At 44.0% G+C, this 20,716-nt stretch overlaps 1 protein-coding gene across 1 annotated transcript in view; it reads right to left on the bottom strand.

Moving 5' to 3' along the window:
- The window catches only part of PLXNA4 (plexin A4), a 397,694-nt gene that overhangs the window by 105,608 nt on the left and 271,370 nt on the right, over positions 1 to 20,716 (bottom strand). Inside the window, exons 7-9 of the mRNA XM_081957639.1 lie at positions 18,950 to 19,103; positions 14,708 to 14,807; positions 12,819 to 12,933 (exon numbers count right to left, since the gene is read on the bottom strand). Coding sequence (XP_081813765.1) covers positions 12,819 to 12,933; positions 14,708 to 14,807; positions 18,950 to 19,103 — 369 coding nt within the window. The remainder of the gene's footprint in view (positions 1 to 12,818; positions 12,934 to 14,707; positions 14,808 to 18,949; positions 19,104 to 20,716) is intronic.

Below are 20,716 nucleotides of genomic sequence, written 5' to 3'. Positions count from 1 at the left end.
TTTTATACTCATGTCATCAGCACAAAATCATCAATCGTCACATTCTATCATCCTATTCCAAATATGGCCCCGTATTGTCTCATCTTCATTATAACCTAGCTAAGCTGTCTGAAGGGATTACAAGCCCAATGTGCAAATTTTACCCTTTTTATCAGCCATGCTCAATTAGCCATCCTTTGGTCTGAAAGTTTTCGAACAAATTGGGGAAACCATCCGATAATCTTTATAATGAATCCCACCGTTGGGTTTATATATATTTCCTAAATTTCAGTATCAATTGCAAAGTGCAACAAATTGTTTCCTTTCCTGATGTTTCTTTCCGGATGGCTATTAAAGTTAATTTAATATCTAAATAAATGTTAGATCGCTGGATCTGTGTGCAAGTATGTAAAAGAGGGAGAAATTGTTCTGTATGAAATAGCCATACGACAAAGAATTCGGGGGTGGGTGGGGGGAAAATGTCATCTGGATACGTTTTGATTCAAAGTTGCTCAACATTTATTTCCTATACAAGCAAGTCTTTTAATAAATGCATGAACTTCACTGTTCCAGAAAGCAGTTCTGCTGGGAATAAGCATTAAACACTATTAAAACAAGCTATGTGTTAAAAAAGCCGCCCCAAATAAGACAATAATGAGTGCTCGATCAATACAGTCTATTGTATAATTAAAATTACACAATAATCAAATAAACTCTATGAATTCTGGGAGTTGAAGTCCACCCATCTTAAAACATTTGGCTGTAGGATTCTGGGAGTTGAAGTTCATCCATTTTAAAGCATACTGGCTGAGGAATTCTGGGAGTTGAAGTCCACCCATCTTAAAATATGCTTGGCTGGGGAATTCTGGGAGTTGAAGTCCACCCATCTTAAAGCAAGCTGGCTGAGGAATTCTGGGAATTGAAGTCCACCCATTTTAAAATATGCTTGGCTGTGGAATTCTGGGAGTTGAAGTCCACATCTTAAAGACTGCTACCTGGGGAATTCTGGGAATTGAAGTCCACTCATCTTAAAGCATGCGGGTTAGGGAATTATGGGAGTTGAAGTCCACACCTCTTAAAGCATGCTGGGCAGGGAATTCTGGGAGTGGAAACCACCATTTAAAGCCTGCTGGTGGAGGTCCCTACAACTGTCACAAATACATGCCAGTTGCCAACCGTCTCAATTTTGATCGTGTGACTGGGGGGGGGGGGGGAGGGAGGAAATGTTGCAACGGTCATAAGTTTGTAAAAACGGTCATAAGTCCCTTTTTTTCAGGGCGGGGCCATTGTAACTTTGAACGGTCCCTAAACAAATGGTTGTACATCGAGGACTATACCTGTGTAACGTTGTGCCTTGTGCAATGGGACTTTTTCAGGCTTCTAGAGTTAGGGCCGCGGGAGGCTCTCTTCTGCTTTCCCCCCCCCCCCAAAAAATTGCTTTTTAACGTTTCAATTAGGAAGGACATGGGAGTCAATCAAAGGGAGCCACACATCGTGAAGTGCCTGCTTGCCTTTTTCCAGTCCTGGCCTCTTCAATTATCTGTAATGAACTTCTTAACGCAGCCTCAAACCTTTTTATATGCTAACGAGGGCTGGGTAGAAGCTGTGCCAATCGCCTCTCGTTAAGGAATGGAAAGCAGGGTGGCATTGCAAGACAACAGGGGACAAACCCTGATCTGCAAAGCTTCGAGTTCCTTTCCTTGGCCTCCACACGACCTCTTCCAACAGGGGTGTCACGCCTGCCCACGCCCACACCTGGCCTAGTGAAGGGGGGGAGAAAGTCACATGACGACGTGGGTTTGACACCCCTTTCTTACACCCTGGATGTCAATCAATCAGAATAGAGCTGGAAGGGACCTTGGAGGTCTTCTAGTGCATCCATATACTGTATGTCGGTATGTCTGCCTCTCTATCTCCTTTTCTCTCTATCCATCTATCTATTCATCCATCCATCCATATCTGTCCTCTCTCACTCTCCTCCCTCCATTTCTACATCTATCTATGCATCTATTGTCCATCCACCCATCCGTCCGTTTATCCATCCATCTATCCATTCATCCACTTCTCTCTCCATCCATCCATTCAATTCTTTCTGTCCATCCATCTACCCACCCACTCATCCATCCTATCTATCTATCTATCTATCTATCTATCTATCTATCTATCTATCTATCCATCCATCCATCCACCCACCAACCCACTTATCAATTCACCTACCCACTCATTCATCCATCCACCCACCCACCCTCTCATCCATCCACCCACCCACCCACCCACCCACTCATCCATCCTTCCACCCACTCATCCATCCATCCATCCATCCGTCCATCCACCCACCTACCCACATCCATCCATCGTCTCTGTCTACATCTATCTATCTATCTATCTATCTATCTATCTATCTATCTATCTATCTATCTATCTATCTATCTATCTATCTATCTATCTACCTATCTATCATCTATATCTATCTGTCTGTCTGTCTATCTGTCTGTCTGTCTGTCTATCATCTATCCATCCATCCACCCATGTCTCTGTCTGTCTGTCTACATCTATCTATCTATCATCCATCCATCCATCCATCCATCCATCCATCCATCCATTCATGTTTCTGTCTGTCTGTCTGTCTACATTTATCTTATCTATCTTTATCTCTCTCTCTTATCTCTCTTATTTATCCATTTGTTCGTCCATCCATCCATCCTATCTATCTATCTATCTATCTATCTATCTATCTATCTATCTATCATCTATCTATCTCTATCCATCCATCCATCCATCCATCCATCTATCTATCCATCCATCTAGCTATCCGTCTATCTGTCTGTCTATCTGTCTGTCTGTCTGTCTCTATCTATCTATCTATCTATCTATCTATCTATCTATCCATCCATCCATCCATCCATCCATCCATCTATCTATCTATCTATCCATCCATCCATCTAGCTATCCATCTATCCATCCATCCATCCATCCATCCATCCATCCATCCATCCATCCATCCATCTATCTATCTATCATCTATCATCCATCTATCCAGCTATCTAACTATCTTCAGGATAAACTTGAAGGCCTCTTGATACACCCCCCCCACCCATCTCCCGCTCTTAATGGTGTCCCATTCGAAAGGACTCTTTTTTTAAAAAAAAAAAGCCCTTCCATTGGAGGGTTGCCTCTTGACTTTCTTTTTGACTCCACTTTCCCCCGTCTTGCCCCCCTCCCCCCCCACCTGACTCTGCCTGCACCTGTCAAGAATTCTCTTCCCCCCACCGCCTACCCCCATCCAACCAGTGGGGCTCTTGACAACTCCGGAGGCCAGGGAATCTCTCTCTCGCTCCTGAAGTGGCAGCTTTGGGCAGAAGGAAGGAAAAAAGGGAGGACAAAGGAAATCAGTATATTTGAACCTGAAGGGGGCTCTTGAAAGATTTTGAGCCTTGCAGCAGCTGGCTCAGAGAATGGAGCCGCTGCCAGCTGAAAAACGATGAAATAATATTTGAAGTTCTCGCTCTTTTATGTGGCTCGAGACAGTCGGACGAGTTGGAACCCTTGTAGCGTGCAAGCTTTTTAAATTTTTTTTCTTTTTTCCAGATTTCCACCCCTTTTCATCTCCCTCTCTCGCTCAGCCCCCCCCCCCTTTCCCATTTCGGAGGCCGGCACGAGCATGGCGAGAGGATGGGGGGGAAAAGAAAGAAAAATAAAAGAACCCTCCTTCCGCGTAATTAGATGATTAAGTACCTTTTAAGCTCGAGGCCCTAACAGGCTGGTTATCTGGAATTGCTCTTTTCCCCCCCCTTTTCTTTTAATGTTCATGGCTTTTATTCTTACCAACATCTTTTCTGCACTCGTATCGCCCTCTGCCCCATTTTTTTAATGCATGCCACCCGGCTTCCTTCCTCACAGAAAACCCTCAAATCCCTTTCAAGGCTCTGAAAAAAAGATACGGTTGAAATGAAGATCTGCAAGAAGGAGGATTAAGGCTTTGTTTCCCCCTCCATTCAAACCTACTAAAAACCTCCCTCTCTCTCTCTCTCTCTCTCTCTCTCTCTCTCTCTCTGTCCGATACAACAGCCCGGAGGAGAATGGAGCTCAGGAGGGATCCGTATCCTGCAAGAAATGTCGCTCGCCGCCTCAAAGGCCTGATCTGATGCAAAAAAAAAAAGCCACTCTTATGGCGCTTTAATTATGCGCCAGCCAGCCTGTCCTGACCCAGCTTCCTAAACATGACAAACCCTCTGAAGTGAACTCAAAAGATTCCTTTCTTAGGAGCGTCGGCAAATCTGGCAAAAAAGTGTCTCTCTCATCACAGGCTGACAAGTCCATCTGTCTGGCAGGGAGATGAATAGTTGTCTGTCGCATCTATTCATCTCCACCCCCTGCCTTTCATCCCCAGAGCTAGGGTGGGCTCTAGCAGTGGTGGCTCTTCCATCCCAAGGACCAGCCCATAGGTTTCCACTGCTCTCCTCTCCTCTGCCTTCTGCACATCGGCGCGTCAGGCACTGGACTCAGCTGTTCCTCCTCTTCCTCATCAGCCACCTCCAGACCTGTTGACTCTCCATCAGAGGACTGACGGACGGCCCAGGTCTGCCTCTCTCTCTCTCTCTACCAGCTCCACTCCCTCTTCTCCCATGGAGCTCTCAGGTTGCCTTGATGCTGACCCTGATTCCCACGCCTCCTCCTTCTCCTCTGATTTGGCTGCTGGAGTGGCTGGTGGCTGCAGGACACAACAAAGCCACTTGGTAGAAGCTGGGAGAAAATCTATGGATTTTCCCATGAAAAATGTTGCAGGGCAGGGCTATTTCATTTTGAATATATACAATACAATAGCAGAGTTGGAACTTGGAGGTCTTCTAGTCCAACCTCCTGTATACCTTAAACCCTATACCATTTCAGACAAATGGCTATCCAACATCTTCTTAAAGACTTCCAGTGTTGGGGCATTCACAACCTCTGGAGGCAAGGAGTTCCACTGATTAATTAATTTAGATAGTTAGTTAGTTAGTTAGTTAGTTAGTTAGTTAGTTAGATAGATAGATAGATAGAGAGATGATAGAGAGACAGAGAAATAGATGATAGATAGATAGATAGATAGATAGATAGATAGATAGATAGATAGATAGATAGAAGATACATACATACATACATACATACATACATACATACATACATACATACATACATACATACATACATAAAATAGAATAGACTTGGAAGGGACCTTGGAGGTCTTCTAGTCCAACCTCTGCCTAGACAGGAAACTTCTGGAGGCAACTTCTGTTCCACTGATTAATTGTTCTCACTGTCAGGAAATTTCTCCTCAGTTCTAAGTTGCTTCTCTCCTTGATTAGTTTCCACCCATTGCTTCTTGTTCTGCCCTCAGATGCTTTGGAGAACAGCTTGACTCCCTCTTCTTTGTGGCAACCCCTGAGATATAGGAACACTGCTATCCCATAGTCCTCCTTTTCATTAAACTAGACATCCTGCAACCGTTCCTCCTATGTTTTAGTCTCCAGTCTCCTAATCCTCTTTGTTGCTCTTCTCTGCACTCTTTCCAGAGTCTCCACACATTCCATGCATGCACCCACCCTTCTGTGCATGCCTCCAAAATGTGCCTAAATAGGATGGCATAGAGCCAAGGCTACCAGTTCGGTGGAACCGGTTGGAAGCGGCTGACTACCACTTCTGATCAGGACACCTGTGCACAGAAGGGAAGATGCAACTCTGCTCTCGTTATTCTGCTCCTGCTTACTTCTCGTGGCCGCTGCAGCCCTAACCGCTAAGAGTTAAGTCCTGTTCTCTCTTCTCCTGAATTATTAAAAGGCAATTCTGGGTGAAGAATCAGCACAATTTCCACCTGACGGATCCATTGATCGATAGAACTTGTAATTGAAACTAATGCAAACTTGTAGCCCTGCGTTCCTAATTTAAAATCACGGCAGCGCAATCCTCAGGCTCCTAGCAAGGAGGGACCAATGGGGGTGGGACGTGTGGATGACCTTGGGGTGCCCCAGAGGGAAGAGATGCTGCCTAGGAAACAATCAGATAAGAGAAGCAGGAGCCTCCGGCGGCTTAACGAGCAGAGGAAGAATGGCCCTAATGGATCAAGCCATTAAAAGTGGTGGCAGGACATTTGTGCAGGAAGTCCTCGACTTACGATGACAATTAAGCAAGGAATTTCTGTTGCTAAGCGAGACAGTTGTTCAGTGAATTTCCCCGCCATTTCAGAACCTTCCTTGCTACCGTTGTTAAGCAAATCACTGCAGTTGTTAACTTAGTATCACCGTTGTAAGGTGAATCTGGTTTTCCCCCTAGACTTCGCTGGTCAGAAGGTCGCAAAAGGGGATTGGTTGACCCCCGGGGACGCCGCAACCGTCAGAAATACATGCCAGTTGCCAAACGCCCAAATTTTTTAATCGCACCACCCTCTGTTTGCTGCGATGGTCATCAGTGTGACAAACGATCATGTCAGGTGTCCGGCCTGCAGCCATCTTTTCTTTTGGATCGTTGGCCTCCCACACTTTCTATTATTCTACTAGGCATTTTCTATGGTGGGAAAATGGGATTGTATGGAGTTAGATGATATGCAGCCATAACAACATTCTTTCTAGGAAGCCAAGGTCATCCTTTGTCTCTGCACCCGACCAGAACTGGATGGGTGGAAGCTGCCAGCGCGGCAGTGGATGATTGGACCATGGGATGGACTTGTGGGTGTGGGGGCAAGATCTTGAACTTTCAACTGGTGGGGAAAACTGGGAAGCTTTCCGATTCGGGTTTTCCCAGATGTGCCAACATGGCTCTCTTCATAAACTGGAACTTTGAGCAATACTTTGCTTTGGATTCTGATTTAATTTTGGATGCTATTTGGAACCCCGACATTCGTTCTTTTTCAGTGTCGTTGCCGCTTTGAACAGCAACCAAACAAATGATTGCAAATGGAAGATGGCCTGTATTTTACAATTTGCACGATCCTGTTAACGTAGCCTTACAACGAAGTAGAATTAGTTGGGTTTCCTATCTGGTTTACCTGGAAGAGCTCGCATCGACTTGGCAGTCCTCAAACATCTGAACAACATCGGCTCAGCAAACCTGGAACAGCCATTCTAAGAGCGTGCAAAGCGCACATGTGCTTGGCATGCGCACACCACACTCAAAGACCACCCTCAGTGTCAGCACTGGTGAGCTGAGCGGTTGTTTAGCTCAGCTGAGGCGTGGCAATCCACTCTGCCGCGCGAATCAGCTGAGCTAAAAAATCGAGGGAATATAGGACTGGGGAGAAAGGGCGAGGCCAGCCAGAGGTGATATTTGCCACTTCTCTGAACTACTCAAAATTTCCGCTACCGCTTCAACAGAACCGGTCCGAAACAGCTGAATCTCACCTCTGGGAACGGCCCTATTTTGTACAAGATGATTTGGGCACAATTAATTCACAGAGCAGTTGGGGAGATTCTCAGACCTCCAGGTCATGGTTGTTCCAAAGGTGCTTTTTTTCAAGAGGCAACAGGACTTTCTGGTTTTTCTTGGAAGACGTTTTGCTTCTCATCGCAGAAGCTTCTTCAGTTCTGACAGGATGGTGGGGAATGGAATAAATGCACGGAGGGGCATGCTTTAAGAACTTTTGGTCTTGAAGTCACCTTCAGATAAGCCGCGGACTGTCATCCGCGAGGGGGGCGTTCCACCAGGTTCGCCTGGTGCGCCAATTGCGACCCCTTTTGGACCGGGAGGCCCTGCGTACAGTCACTCACGCGCTGGTGACGTCTCGCCTGGACTACTGCAATGCTCTCTACATGGGGCTCCCCTTGAGGTGCGCCCGGAGACTGCAGTTGGTCCAGAATGCAGCCGCCCGGGTAATTATGGGGAGATCGAGGTTCTCCCATATAACACCTCTCCTGCGCGAGCTGCACTGGCTTCCTGTGGCCTACCGGGTGCGCTTCAAGGTGTTAGTCACCATCTTTAAAGCGCTCCATGGCACAGGGCCTAGTTACTTGCGGGATCGCGTCCTGCCCCACATAGCCCTGCGACCTATTCACTCGCACAGAGAGGGACTTCTCTGGGTGCCGTCCTCCAGAGAGTGTCAGAGGGCGGCGCCCAGGAGTAGGGCCTTCTCTGTGATGGGCCCTACCCTTTGGAATGACCTCCCCCCAGACATTAGGACAACAACTGACCTCCGCTCCTTCCATATGAAATTGAAGACCCACCTGTTCCGACTAGCCGGCCTGGCTTAAATTTAGAGCTTCTCCACCTCTTGGGCATTTTTAATTGTTAATTTTAATTTAAATTTTAACTGTCATTGGGATTTTAATTGTTTCAAAGTACTGTAATTTATTTATTTATTTTCTACCTCCTCCATATTATATTGTTGTGATTGTTGTTATTGTACGTCGCCCCGAGTCCCTGGGGGGAGAGGGGGCGACTAAGAAGTCAAATTAAATAAATAAATAAATAAATAAATCCCACAGTGCAATGATGGTTAGATCTCTGCTAGTGTACGGCAAACCATCATCCTGACCCAGCAAGGTTATTCTTGTCTCCTTTTCACAACTGGGTACAATTTTTAGGTTTTTTTTCCCCCTCTGCTTCTGTTCAAAAGCTGATATCATCTTATTGCAGTAGCTGTCTCTTACATGTCCTCCTCCCCTATCTGGTAAATATCACATGCTCTCTCTCTCTCCCACCCCGTTCGAGGAAATAAATAAACCACAGATTCTCCCACTTGAGGGCTGCCAAAACATATTTCAAAGCAGCTGGCTGCATTTTCAAAAGCCCCCTGAAAAGGGAAATTACACGCCCAAGGCAAAGTGTTCCGATCCCCAATTGCGCGATCCGATCGTCCGCTCTTTTTTGAGTCATCTCTAGCCGTACAAATATCTTGGTTTTATTGCTGAGGTGAAGTGTTGAAGATGAGACGAATAAGGCTTGGCACAGTCTGGGCTCTTGGAGAAGTTTGAGTTTTAATCAGTGATGATTAAATGAGATTCTACCAGTTCGGACCGGTTCAGGCAAAACGGTAGCTCCGACGATCAGCTGCGAAGAGCGTGATCACTGAACTAGTTGTTAAACTGGTAGGATCCCACCACTGGTTTTAATTAGGAGGAATGAAAGGAAATTAAATCACCAGGTCTAATCTAGAGCAAAGAACTCTGTTTCCCAATCAAGGCGGAGTCATCGCTTAAAGTTGTAGTGGTGATGAAACTGGCATCACTTCCAATTCTCGTAAATCTTTTGATTAGGCTTGTGATTCTGGAATCTGGATATCGTAAGGATTGAGCGGTGTCCCATCTTCGATTCCAAGTATGAGCCTCAGCGCAGGAAGAAGCATCGGTATGCCACTCTTTAAAGCAGCCTGATCTTTCCCCAGGATTGTGCTGCTCTCCTGGGAAAAGATGCAGCTGCTTTAAAAAGTTGCAGGCAGGGACTACTTTTATGTGGACAGTTGTGTCCCAAACTTGGCAACTTTTAAGATGTATGGACTTCAACTCCCAGAATTCCCCAGACAGCAATCGACATGCACTTATGATAGTTGCAGCATCCCGGAGTCACATGATTGCCACTTGTGACCAGGGGTGGGATTGAATTCGGACCGGTTCAGGCAAACCGGTCATTCCAGTAATCACTTTCCCTTGCCCATCTGCCTATCCTGCCCTATATTTCTGTGTTTTTCAGCTCAGCTGATTCGCGCAACAGAGGGGATAGCTGCACCTCAGTTGCTTTACTCACCAGGGTTGCAGTAGAAGGTAAGTCTTACAGCTGTTTTCAAACGCACTGCGTGGTGCGGAGTGTGTTTGGTGCGTGTGCAAAGCATGTGCTCAGCAAACCAGTTCCCACACTGGCTGAATCCCACCACTGCTTGTGACCTTCCCAGATGGCTTCCAACAAGCAAAAAGAATGGGGGAAGCCAGCTTCGCTTCACAACTGTGTGATTCACTTAACAACCGCAGGGACCCACGTAACAACTCCAGCAAAAAGGTCATCAAATCAGTAACTTCACAAGTGCCTTGCATTAGAAACAGACATTCTGGTCACAATTGTTGTCATAAGCCCAGGACCACCTGAATATATAGCTATTGATAACATTATTTTAATGAATGCTTTTAAATGATAACTAGAGTACTGTTACAAACAATCTGAGCCACAGAATTAATCCTGAACATTTAACACTGGACAAATAACCAAACGTCTGGGGAATATTTCAGATTGTTTATCCATGGGATTGTCTTCACAAATTTTCTCTCTTTCTGACAAAATAAACTCTACTCCAGGGGTGGCGAACATGCGGCTCGCAGCCAAAATAAATGAGGCTCTTTGCCTCTTACCATTATTTAGTATACTGTGGCTCAGATCGCGCGCTAAACCCGGAAGTACGGTCGACGCGACATCGTCGCGATCTGAGCCACAGTATACTAAATAATGGTAAGAGGCAAAGAGCCTCATTCATTTTGGCCGCGAGCCGCGTGTTAAGTTAAGATGAAGTCTTAAGTTAAGATGAAGTGGAAGATGGGTAATAATTAGGGGAATGGAGACTTTGGGTTGTGGAGTCCACTTTTTAAAAAAAATACAAAAAAACCAGCCCTTAGAACTTGAACTTTGCTAATCAGAATAAAATGCTAAGTAGTCAGAGGAAGGTTGTAGCAGTACTGTCAGTCACCTATTGCACCTCATCATGAATCAAGTGTTCTATATTTTAAAAAATACAAACTTATATCTTAGTTACTAGAGATCAAAGTGTCCAAGGAAATAGATTAATTCAAATGCAATGAATTAATCATTATACTGAAGTTAAAAGACAAGCAATTATCAGAATGGTGGCTATGGCAGAGATCTTTCTAAATTTTTAACATTTCATTTAACTTAAAATACTGGAAGTTGGAAAAGATTGGTGATCTGCCAATCATTTGTAGATATACCAAACCCATAGAATCACAGGGTTGAAAGGGACCACAGAGGTGATTGTTCAATTTTATCTTTAAATAAGATTAAGACAATTTGCTTTGTAATCCAGTCTAAGATTAAGAAATGCTGCTCCTCTATATCTTTCTTTTGAGTCTTGTATGATTTTGAATCTTGCTCCCCCACCCGACCACCCAGCTTCCAGTTGGTGCCATTTGGAATAAAACATTTATCTTAGATAATATCTAAGTTTCAAGGAATTGTTCATTTCATTCAATAATTTGTTATAATTGTTTTCAAATGTATTATTATTATATCCTATTAAATAAGAGTTCTAGATATTTCACTATATTTTTCTCATATCCCAATCCCCCTTTTCATGTTTTTTTTTCATTGGAAATTGAATGCCTTATTATCTTACTTTTCATTTAATTTTTTATCTCTAAAAGGTAGCCAAAAATCTTTGGATTCTGCCATTAGTATCTTATGGAGCTTTGTGTTTGCATAATCATTACTACTATATCATTTGCATAGCATTTCATCTTGTATCTCTTTCTACCTGAATCTTTAGCTGAAATATTTGTTTAGCTTTTCAGTTCTGGCCCGCCAGGACCTCCTAACCCAGGGGTGTCCAAACTTGGGAACTTTAAGACTTGTGGACTTCAACTCCCAGAATTCCCCAGCCAAGTTTGGACACCCCTGTCCTAACCAATTATAAATAATAAAAGAGAAAATGCCCATCCTTGCCTTTGACTTTCCATATTAAAAGATTGTAGAGATTATTCCATTTACTGTGAATTTTAACTTGTCAAAAGCTTTGTGTCTAAAAATATTTCCGTTGCCTTCCGTTGCAGCTCTAATGGGTTTATAAAAATTTATAACAAAAAACACCTGACTGAGCATGTTATATTATGTGTTTAATATATTATTGTTAAAATTATATGCTTTTGTGTGAGTGTTTGTCTGTTTTGGCAGGTCACTGCGTGGTGTGGCTCTCTGACTCTCACAGTTTAAAATTTTGGCTCTTTTTGTCGAACTTGTTCGCCACCCCTGCTCTACTCAATCTTCTCCTAGCTCTTATTATTATGGTTTCTTGCCCAGTTAGCCAGATGTTTAGTCTGGATTTGGCAATTTTTGTCCACCTATCATCTTTTCCAGGGACTTGGGTTAGATTCTTGTCTGTCTGTCTGTCTGTCCGTCCGTCCGTCCATCCCTCCATCCCTCCATCCATCTATATATCTATCTATCGTGTGTGTATGCGTGTGTGTGTTCCAGCATAACTCTGAATCGCCTTGAACAATTTCAACCAAACTTGGTACACAGATGACTTATTCCCTGGAAACAAATACTGTGGGGGTAAGACATCCCTAAAACCCCTCGGGAGGTGTGCTTTGCTAAGATACAGCCTGTTGTGCCTTAAAATGGCTTCTACTTTACTGCCATAAAGTGGCTTCTACTGTACAGCGAAATGGAGCCGCCATGGTAACGGCTTCACAGTACTCCACAAGGGGGCTCCCTCTGGTAAGGGGGAAAATCCAACATTCAAAACTACGTTTGGTCCGAACATTTTCAACAAGGCTTTGATTATTCTTGAGGACAAGATAAACTAGCAAAACAACAAGTATCGGGGCACAGGGGAAACTTTTTTAACTAATTGAATTGCCACTGAAATCAGGGCTCAGGGAGAAGTTGCTCTTGCCGTCGCCTCTTCAGGAATTGCGGCGACTTTAATGGAAGGAGGGAGGACAGCCTATTCCACACTTACGTTGCCACTTGACATCGTCATTCCTGTCTAATACAAGACTGGGATAAATAAATACCTGGGCAACACCGGGTTATCAGCTAGTTTAATAATATTAAAGGTATCATTGCAGGAGGCAAGCTCTTTGTTATTCTTATTGTTATTATTTAGCCTCCCGTCAAGAGGCGATCTCAGGAACACCCTTGTGTCCTCCTACCTCAGGAAGTTTGACTTGTCCTTCCAGGAAGTGACAATTGCGAGGTTCGTGGGTGCAGACGTGACGATATTTGCACCAATAGCATCGGTAAGGGCTCTCCACGCACGAGAGGCACCTGAAAGAAATATAAGAGAAAGGAAATGCAAAGAAAGCACATGTGCCATTCTCAGGGGGCGGGGGAGGGGATAAATCAAAGCACTAATCAAATCCACACTTCAAAGTTCTAGTCCTCCAGCAGTTCCCATGTTAAGTTCCACCTGAGCCATCAAAGGCAGCTGGGTGACTTTAGGCCAGTCACCAGGAAACAGTGAGTTCTAGTTCTGCCTTAGCCCTGAAAGCTGGCTGGCTGGCTTTAGACCAATCACCAGGAGATGGTGAGTTCCGGTCCCAATTTAGGCATGAAAGTTGTCTGGATGATTTTGATCCAATCACCAGGAGGCGGTGAGTTCTAGTCCTGCCTTAGGTATGGAAGCCAGCATGGTGATTCTCATTAGAGAATCAGAGCTAAACCAGGCTGCAGCATTTCCCAAGTCCTGAACTTCATACGCTGTGATGGTCACAAGTGCAAGGACTGGTTGTAACAGTGGTGGGTTCCAGATCTGGTTCCAACTGGTATGGTTGGAACAGGCCCAGCAGCGTCCACGAGCCTCCGCGACGCTCCAGCTGCATGCGCGAAAACACCGAAGACTTAAAAGACCATTAAGAAGCTCGGGTAGGTGGGTGAGCCCTCCGGGGCACAGTATCGGAACGTTATCCAGTGCTCTGGGCAGGCTTCGATACGCCCATACCAGGGCATACCACCTGCAACCCCTCACTGGGTTGTAAATAAGTGTGTTTATACTCTATCTATCTATCTATCTATCTATCTATCTATCTATCTATCTATCTATCATCTATCTATCTATCTATCTATTTATCTATCTATCTATCTATCTATCTATCATCTATCTATCATCTATCTTCTCTATCTATCTATCTTATCTATCTATCTATCTATCTATCTATCTATCTATCTATCTATCTATCAATCATCTATCTATCTATCATCTATTTATCTATCTATCTGTCTAACTATCTATCTATCTATCTATCTATCTATCTATCATCTATCTATCTTCTCTATCTATCTTCTATGTATCTCTATCTATCTATCTATCTATCTATCTATCTATCTATCTATCTATCTATCTATCTACCTTCTCTATCTATCTATCTCTATCATCTATCTATCATCTATCTAACTTTATCTATCTATCTATCTATCTATCTTCTATCTATCTATCTATCATCTATCTATCTATCTATCTATCTATCTATCTATATATCATCTATCTATCATCTATCTATCTATCTATCTATCTATCTATCATCTATCTATCTATCATCTATCTATCTATCTATCTATCTATCTATCTATCTATCTATCTATCTATCATCTATCTATCATCTATCTTCTCTATCTTCTATGTATCTCTATCTATCTATCTATCTATCTATCTATCTATCTATCTATCTATCTATCTACCTTCTCTATCTATCTCTATCTATCATCTATCTATCATCTATCTAACTTATGTATCTATCTATCATCTATCTATCTATCATCTATTTATCTATCTATCTATCTATCTATCTATCATCTATCTATCTATCTATCTATCTATCTATCTATCTATCTATCATCTATCTATCTATCTATCTATCTATCTATCTATCTATCCATCCATCCATCCATCCATCCATCCATCTGCCTATCATCTCTCTCTCCCACACACCCTCCTAATGCTGAACTCAGAATCATCTCTGCTTCTCTAAAGGTGGCAGAATTCACAGGCCCAAACACAGGCACCGTCAGAAAGAGAGGACCCAGGAGAGAAGCTTGAACTCACGAGGTGTGGACGCTGCAGTTGTAGAAGACAAAGCTGGTGCTGGCAAAAGTCATGCCCGTTTCTTTGGATTTGAGCTGGAGTTGGACAACGTGGTGGTCTCCTACGAGGGAAGAAAACAGCAGGGGTACCTTGTTATTCATCCGAATAAAAGGGATGGAGGGAATTCCCGTTCTTCTAGAAACCCTACCTGTGTGTTGGTCCACCTGCGCATGGCTGTTCCCTAGGGCAGGGACCTTGGCAACATTAAGACTATGCCAGCTGAGAATTCTGGGAGTTGAAGTCCACAAGTCTTAAAAGTTGCCATGTTTGGAGACGCCAGTCCTAAGAGAAATGTTCTCCCAACGAATGGGTAAAATTGCCATGGAGTTGTGTTTCTCTACCTGGTGGACTGCCTTGACCAGGGCTAAAATCTTAAAGAGCTGTCTCTATATTTGAACCTTTAAACCAGCTTTCAACCAAGATAACCGGACTTAAACCAGTGTCTTTTACTCGTACTAACTTAAATCTGGCATCCGTGACATACAGCCATTTGTTTAGTGGCTGTTCGAACTTACGGCGGCACTGAAAGAAGTGACTTATGACCATTTTTCACACTTACGACCGTAGCAGCATCCCCGCGGTCACGTGGTCAAAATTCAGGTGCTTGACGACAGGCTCATATTTATGGCGGCCTCGGGGGGGGGGGTCATGTGATCCCCTTTTGCGACCTTCCGACAAGCCAAGTCCACAGGGAAGCCAGATTCGCTTAAAAGCCACGTTGCTGACTTAACAGCCGTCGTGATTCACTTAACAACTGTGGCGAGAAAGGTCGTAAAATGGGGGTGTGGAAACCACTTAACAAATTTCTCACTTACCCACATCAATTTGGGACTCAGTTGTGGTCCTAAATTGGGGACTATACAATACAATACAATAGTAGAGTTGGAAGGGACCTTGGAGGTCTTCTAGTCCAACCCCCTGCCTAGGCAGGAAACCCTATACCGTTTCAGACAAATGGCTATCCAGCATCTTCTTAAAGACTTCCAGTGTTGGGGCATTCACAACTTCTGGAGGCAACTTCTGTTCCACTGATTAATTGTTCTAACTGTCAGGAAATTTCTCCTCACTTCTAAGTTGCTTCTCTCCTTGATTAGTTTCCACCCATTGCTTCTTGTTCTACCCTCAGGTGCCTTGGAGAATAGCTTGACTCCCTCTTCTTTGTGGCAACTCCTGAGATATTGGAACACTGCTATCATGTCTCCCCTAGTCCTTCTTTCTATTACCCAGTTCCTGCATTTCATTTCAAGAGGACGTGCTCCCCCATTTCACTCCCTTTACTCGCACCCCACGGACCCCCAACATCTCGGCTGTGACAACCCCTTCCCTAACCTTCATTCAGTGACAGGTCCTGCTATTTCCTTTAATCCCTGCCTGCCTTCTTTCAATGACAACCTGAATCCTGGCTTGCGCCTCATCTGACAACCGCATCTCAGGGACCTATTAAGACTTCAGAACAAAGGTGCGCGCATGTTTAATGCAAATCTTTGACCCCGTTTGTCTAATCCACCTCTCTCATTTTCTTCCCCCTGAAAGAGTCATTAATCAATCACGGCAAAGGGGACTTGACAAGGGGGCTCATCATGGTGCGTCTGCGTGCGCAAACTCCCAGCTCGCACATTCCTGAATGCATTTGGGGGTGAGGGGCGCCCCCTTCCGCTGCCCGTCTGGTCTGCCGAGGACTTGGATAGCTCTGTGAACACGCTAGGTTTAATCGCAAGCCGCTCCCTGCTGGGGGGAATTTTAAGGTCGAAGAGGTCAGGAGAAACCGCACACCTGTGGTCCTTGTCTTACAACAGTTCATTTAGTGACCGTTACAACGGCACCAGAGGTGGTTGCCAGGCCTGCAGCCATGTTCCTTTCGGATCTTTGGCCTGCTACAATAATATTCTATTCTACTATGCTGTTTCATAAGTGGGGAATTGGTAGAGGGGATTGTACGGAGTTAGATGCTATGTAGCCATAACAAAATTCTTTCTAGAAAGCCAAGGTCATCCTTTGTCTTTGTATCTCTGCACCCGACTGGAATTGGATGGGTGGAACTGCCAGCATGGCAGTGGGAGATTGGACCACGGGATGGACTTGTGGGTATGGGGGGCAAGATCTTGAACTCTCAACTGGGTGGGGGAAACCGGGAAGCCTTCAGATTCGGCTTTTCCCAGATGTGCCAACATGGATCTCTTAATCAATTGGAACTTTGAGGAATCCTTTGCCTCGGACTCTGATTTACTTTTGGATGCTATTTGGAACCCTGACAGTGGTATTCTACCAGTTCAGATGGGTTTGCCCAAACTGGTAGCGGAAATTGCTGGTGGCCCCGCCCACCCGCCCTGGCTGTACGGCATCCCATTTAGGCCCCTTTTTAAGCTAAAAGCGCATGCGTGGAAAGCGTACCTCATGCGCAGCGAGTTGCGAACCGGTAGGGAAGGTAAGTAAATACCACTTCTGAACGACACCAAAGAAAGCGATTTGTGATTGTTTCTATTATTCACTATTCTTCACACTTGTGACTGTTGCAGCAAAGCCGTAATTGCCGGATCAAAATTCGGGCACTTGGCAACTGGTTTATATTTATGATGGTCGCAGTGTCCCAGGGTCACGCGATCCCCTTTTGCAACCTTCTGATGAGCAAACCAGTTTTGCTTAGCAGTCGTGTTACTCCCTTAACAAGTGTAGCGATGACACCGCAACTGTCATAAATATGAGCCAGTTGGCAAGCGGCAGAATTTTCATCACGTGAGCATGAGGATGCTACAATGGTCATAAGTATGAAAAACGGCCAAAGTATATTTTTTCAGTGTCGTCATAACTTTGAACAGTCACTCAATGAACGTAAGTTGAGGCCTACCTGTAGTCTGGGTTTGCAGGAGAGAGGGCCCTTTATCCCAGAGCACAAAGGGGAAGCAGAGTTTGGAACCTCAGGTGGGCAGGAAGAGAGCAAGGTCAGAGCCTCCCAAGCAGTTCCCATACATCTGTATCTCTATAACTATTGTTCCTCACTTTAGTCTGGCAAGATTCTGTCTTTAGGCAAACAATAAGCCTCAACGTACAGCCACAATTAAGCCCAAAATTTCTGTTGCTGCATGAGACGCTTGTTGAGTGAATCTTGCCACATTTCTGCTTGCCACAGTTATTAAACGAATCACAGCAGTTGTTTTTTTATATATATATAAAGTTTTTTATTTTTTCATTTTCATAAGATATAACCACATGTATACTATTACATAGCCAACATCGTATTGTATCATTAAATGTTTCCATCATTTCATCTTATCATCAACTCCCCAAAACAATTATTGGCTCTTCTGCTCTCCATACACCCTATTTGTACCTTATCCATCACTTTCTTCTCTCTCTCTCCTCCCCGTCCCTACTTCCTTTCTTCCCTCTGTCATCCTTCCCTTCTCTACTTCCCCTTCCTCTCTCCTTCTCCTCTCTCCCCTTTCCACTCCTCATTTCTCTCCTCCTCTTCCCTTCCCCTTGCCCTCTCTCCTATCCCTCTCTTCTTCCCTTATCTCTCTCACTCACTACTTCCTACTCTTCATCTCATTTACTTAGTGTATTTCAGCTTCTGAGCGAGCTCCATTTTATGTCGATGGTATTTATAATTCCTTTTCAATGTACATATTTAATTTTAACATATATCTTCTTCCTCCTTCTTCTGTTTTTTTTTAAAAGAACAAAAGAGTATACATATATAGTCATTGAGCTTTGAAACCCCACCCCACCCCCAGCCTCATTTTGGCCGAGATGTAGACCTGGTTTTGGCCGAGATGTAGACCTGGTGAATCATGGCAGTTGTTAAGTTAGTAACACGGCTGCCAGGTGAATCTGGCTTCCTTAGACTTTGCTTGCTAGAAGGTTGCAAAATATGATCACAATACAGTACAACCGTCATAAATAGAGGCCAGTTGCCAAGCGTCCAAATTTTGATCAAGTGTGAAAACTGGTCATCAGTCACTTTTTTCAGTGCCGTTATAACTTCAAAGAGTCAATAAATGAAAGGTTGTAAGGTTGTAAGACCAAAGCGTTGCCTACGGACAGAATCTTGCAAGACTAAGGCAATGATCTACAATACATGTAGACCATCGCTTTAGTCTAGCAAGATTCTGTCCATAGGCAAGCAAAAATAAAGTCACTCGATTTCTTGTTTTGGGGGCCTGACGCAGAGAGAAAGTTTGGGAACCTGACAATTTTGATACCTACCATTTTCCGTGATGATCTTCGGGACCTCCTTGGCTGCTGGTGACAGGCACTTGATCTTGTTCCCCGACACCACACCGTCCATTTCCGCCAAGTCCCCAAAGGAGCAATTGACCCCGTTGGATAGCTCAGGCACGTTGTAGGCCTCCAACACCAGCTGCAGGAGAAAAGAAAAGAGGAGAAGAAAGAAGGTAATGAAAACATGTGGAAAGGACAGGACGCCCCAAAGCTACAAAAGGAAAGATGGAAGATCCTGAGGTTGCCATCACCACCCAAAAGCAGGATGCTGGGAACTTCAAATGATGTGTTTTGTCTTCCTCATAAAGATAATGACAACTGCACTGGTTAGAGTGCAGATTGACAATGAGACACACTTGTCTGAAGACAGCAAAGTCCACATTTTGGACAGAAAAGACCACTGGTTTGAAGGGTCAAAGAGGCCATCCATATCAACATTGAACGGGCCTCTCTCAACAGAGGGGGAGGGATATGACATCATCTATTTCCAGTCTACAACATGGTCCTTTTAGCAGTTCCAAGAAGGCTCCACACCTATTTGCACCACTCAGGTGACCCCGAGGACACAGATAAACTTACAAGTGGCCTCAAAGACTCTGTAAAAAAAATTCAAATGACCAAGTATCAATTCTTCCATTTCCCCATCATCCAGTCAGAGTTGAAGAAGCTTATTGCATAAGAAGCAAAACATCTTCCAAGACAAACCAGAAAATCCAGTGGCTTCTTGAAAAACCACCTTTGGGACAACCATGAACTGGATGACTAAGAATCTCCCTAGACCATGAGATGATCTAAAGAGTAGAAGAATTCATCTTACTGGCCTCTAAAATCGACCAAGGTGGTGATTTTATGTCGTGGGTAAATCTAATCTCATGAAAAGAAGGACCAGGGAGATATGAAAGAGTTGTAGAGTTTGGTCTCCTTTTATAACTTTCTCAACCTTGACAACTTGAAGATATCTTCAAGAAAGAGAGAAAGAGTGCAGAGAAGAGCAACCGAGAGGATTAGGGGACTGGAGGCTAAAACATACGATGAACGGTTACAGGAACTGGGCATGGCTAGTCTAGTGAAGAGAAGGACCAGGGGAGACATGAGAGCAGTCTTCCAATATTTGAGGAGTTCCCACAGAGACGAGGGAGTCAAGCTATTCCCCAAAGCACCAAAAGGCAAGATGAGAAACCATGGATGGAAACTAACCAAGGAGAGAAGCAACCTAGAACTAAGGAGGAATTTCCTGACAGGGAGAACAATTAACCAGTAGAAGGCTTGCCTTCAGAAGATGCAGGTGTTACCATCACTGACTGAAATCTTTCAAAAAAAGATTTAAAAAGTTTAAAAGAAATAAAAGAACTAGAAGACTCCCTTAACTAGCAATCAACATCCACAAAAACAGGGATTGATACATGGATCAATACCAGACCAACGATCAAGCCATTAATACAGGCCTACTCAAAGAACCACCAACTTCGACAAACAAAGGAGAGGAGGAAAGAAGAAAGTAGAGAAGAAGGGAGGGCAGGAGAAAGAGAGAGGGAAGAAGACGTAGGGTCGTTGTAATATAAGATGGATGTGCGGGATGGCAGGAAAGCATTCTCGGATATATTATTACCTCTATCTTTAGGGGAAGAATGGAATCATAAATGTTAAAGGATAATGTATAACACTAATAATATCTATGAGAAATTTATATTTGTGAAATATATGTATGTATAAGAAAAATAAAAAGAAAAGGAAGCACCAACTTAGGCCACC

The sequence above is a fragment of the Natrix helvetica genome (genome assembly GCF_964273705.1).
Source record: "Natrix helvetica genome assembly, chromosome: 6".
Lineage (NCBI taxonomy): Eukaryota > Metazoa > Chordata > Lepidosauria > Squamata > Natricidae > Natrix > Natrix helvetica.
This window is presented reverse-complemented; position numbering and strand designations above follow the sequence as displayed.